The following is a 3,578-nucleotide window of genomic DNA, read 5'->3' on the forward strand; positions in this document are numbered from 1 at the left end:
ATCCATTAGTACTTCCAATTGTTTGCCAACATGTACATCAAATACAGCAAGATAGGCCTTATCTGAAGAACCTCCTGCCCAATAGGATCCTGTGAAACTGGTATATCCGAGAGATTTCTTGAATTTGTCGGCTTTTTTGGTTATTGAAATAGGTCAGTAATGAAATAGAAACTTACCGAAATAATTACCATGTCCAAACATTCTACCATTAGCAGCAGGTCTCAATTGAAGACCATTGATCATGATGGACAAAAAGTTTGCATTTTTAGAGCCATGCCAGAACAATTCTCTCTTTTGATTTCGTTTCCTTTGGACGAAATTGTCGAATAGTGTTTGAGTTTGATTATTGGTAACTCTGAAAGCTCTGTAAAACAAGTGACTATCTGAGCCCATCATCTTCTTGAGGAGTTTAATTTCATCTTGTGAAGCATCCTCCACAACAAGTCCATTCTTTTTAAGGAAATCAGGTTGATCAGATTGATCATGTTTTGTAATCTTGACTTGAGTAGCCATGACATCAAGAATTTCCTGCTGATCATCTAATAGTGAAGCAGCACTATCCTTATTACTCTTATCATTAATCAAATAATCCTGAACTTTCTTCATCTTTCTTGGAATGACAGCGTACAATTTCAGTAATTTTTCATTGAATGAATTCAGAAAATCCTCATCATTCTTGAAATTCTCATTCACCTTATACAATTCATCCAAAATAGATTGAGCAGAGTCCAATTGTTCCTTTGTAACACTTCCAACTCCAACATTGTAATTGCTTACAATGGAAATATTCGAAAAATTATTCAACTCTGAAATTAAACTCTTCACATCTGGACTGGAATTCTCTAAATAAATATCATCCCCTGCATTGGTCATATCAGATCCCAAATTTGTCATATCTACATAGCCTTTCTTCATCTTGGATCGAACTAAACTATCCCATTCACTCAAACTGGCTTTGATTGCAATTCCTGTGGCACCAACTCGACCATAGACAATATGAATTTCACCATCCTTTTCAGTCATTTCATAATACTTGTTATTATTCTTGGAGGAGACCATAATTAATTTACAATATCTTCCGGCAGTGTTTGTGAAATTTTTCACACTCGAGGAAAAGCTTCGGATTGGATGAATCGTGGAGGAAAAATTATTAACTCTCTTCATCATGCTCATGCTTCTGTTGAGCATTAGTGGTGAAATAATCTCCCGATGGGAAGCAATAGATAAAGTACAGTTTAGTTTGCGCATTTTTTTGTGGTTGACTATTGTGAAATTGATCAAGATTTTGATTGGGATTGAAATTGATTGAAAGATAACGAAAGAAATGATTTTTAATTATTAGTATTGTAAACTCTGTGAACACTGTTATGTAGAAGTTAAATCTCCCAGTTGATGATAGTATTCCACCTCATGTTTTTATTGGCGAGAAATTAGATACATGCTAATTACATTTCTTTTTATTGTACTGAAATTTATTTTTTACTTTCTCATTATAATGAAACAAAAGTATGAATCTGATGATGTAACAACATCGGAAAAGATGTAGAAAATGGATAGAACATTGAAGTATTAATAATTAAAGAATTAAAATGTATTTCACATTTAAACAAGTTGATGATTTATTTCATATTGTATGTACTCATAATTTTATAAATGATTTATTGAATGAAGCAGGTTGTAGTGAGAAGCAAATGGAGGCATTTTTTTTTGCCTACTACACTGTAGATTGTCAAGGAAGAAACCACGTGTTCGATTCTTGTCCAAGGACTTTGATTATGCTTGAAAATTAAAAATAAACGTGAGCGTGGCCAAGTACCTAACAATCATCCATTACTAAAATTAAAAATAATTGTGAGTTGTAATGAAAATCTAAAATAAGAGAATGTGAGTATAAAAACTCAGTTGCACCTTGTATGAACACCCACAAAAATTAAAAAAGAAATACTGAAAATGTTGAATCAAGATATGAAATACCAACAAGCTGACACTCATGAAATTAATGATGACGATGATTGTTTCCTTCGTTATGAAGATATCACCGATAATACTCACAAAGTTACATCCAATAACACTGCCTCAAGTCCCTCGATATTCTCACCACTCTCAACTATCCTCTCTCAAGAAGAAAGTTACTGAGTTTCAAAACATTAACTCAACCTCTCAATCACAACCACATGAAATTATTCACCCATATGAAAATCAAGTTCAAAACGTCTCACATATTATACTTCAACAAACCGCTCAACAAATGCCAATGTCTTTCATTAACAAATCAAATTTCGAGAGTTGCAGTGATTTTAGATTCATCAATAGATCTTCCGAAAAAATACTTGAAATTGGAATATACCAGTTTTCCTTTGTAAACCAAAATTTGATTCGTACTAGACGTTTACGTGTTACCATTCCAGAATATAGAGAAACAGGAAATGCATATCGTGTAAAATATATTATCGACAAATACCAAGGACAAATTTATTTGGAAATTAAAGGAACTTTTGTTAAGCTAATTAGTAAAGGTAAACTTAATACAATTATCATCAATGAAAACAATATAAGTTTACAAAAAATCAATTACAACAATCAAAGCTCATTGGAATGTACTGATTATGAAGTCTATGAATGAATTTGTTTTTGATTGTCTAATTCTGAGCGAAGTGAAGAATGGACTTGTTTTCATTGTAAACTTAATAAAATATAAGTTGAGTATTTTTCAACAAGACCTTAACTACCTTCTTCAGGTACAATCAGCAAAAGATATCACCTGGCAAAGACTCAAACAACGCCAAGGTTGGTTCACAAGGTGCTTCTGCTCGCTTCTTCGATGGAATTGTTTGAGTCCAACCCATCTGAAGAGGTTTCTGGTAAAAGAGCAAGAGTTGCTGATGAACCAGATGATTGGTTTAAAACCACGTCATCAACTCTTACCAAAGAATGTTTGGTGTATCATTGAAAGAAGATTTGCAGTTGGAAGAAGCTGTTTCGAATAGAAGAGAGCGCTGACAACTTGGAATTCAAGAATAGAATGGCTGCTCTTGAATAGACACTCCATTCCAGATTCATCTAGTATAAAAGATATTAAAAGTAAAGGTTATTCTTTACTTTTAACAAATTCTTTTATCATCTCTCAAATCTGCAAGCGTTTGAGAGAGAGTGATAACCTTGATTTACCGCTTATTCTTCAAGGATTTGAATTTATTCAGAATATTTCTGAGTTAAATCTAGTTTGGAGGCCAAACAACAAGAGAAGGCGATTAAATCTGCTGAAAAAGTAAAAACAGCAGAAACTATTGAAAAAGTCAGCAAATGGGCCAGCAGAACCCCTAATTTTCGTAAGTTCCCCACTAGATACGATAATAGACAAGCTGGCTACAACTACAACAACAACAAGCACAACAACAACAACTTCAACCAAGGACAAGGTAATGGTTATCAATCCAACAATCAAGGCTTCAGAAGATTCAATAATGCTCACCAAGCAAGTGGAACCTCTTCAAATTCCTCCAACTCAAACAACAACAATAAATGATGCCAACATTCCTCTTGGTGGTCGCCTCTCTCGTTTTCACAGCGGATGGCAA

At 33.7% G+C, this 3,578-nt stretch overlaps 1 protein-coding gene across 1 annotated transcript in view; it reads right to left on the reverse strand.

The window, feature by feature from the left end:
• NAEGRDRAFT_51615 (uncharacterized protein) overlaps positions 1 to 1,173 on the reverse strand; it is a gene marked incomplete at both ends in the record, with an annotated part of 1,685 nt that extends 512 nt beyond the window's left edge. Inside the window, one exon of the mRNA XM_002673324.1 lies at positions 177 to 1,173. Within this exon, the coding sequence (XP_002673370.1) occupies positions 177 to 1,173 (997 nt within the window). The remainder of the gene's footprint in view (positions 1 to 176) is intronic.
• Between the last annotated feature and the right edge of the window lie 2,405 nt (positions 1,174 to 3,578).

This window comes from Naegleria gruberi (assembly GCF_000004985.1).
Source record: "Naegleria gruberi genomic scaffold NAEGRscaffold_47, whole genome shotgun sequence".
Lineage (NCBI taxonomy): Eukaryota > Heterolobosea > Eutetramitea > Acrasida > Naegleriidae > Naegleria > Naegleria gruberi.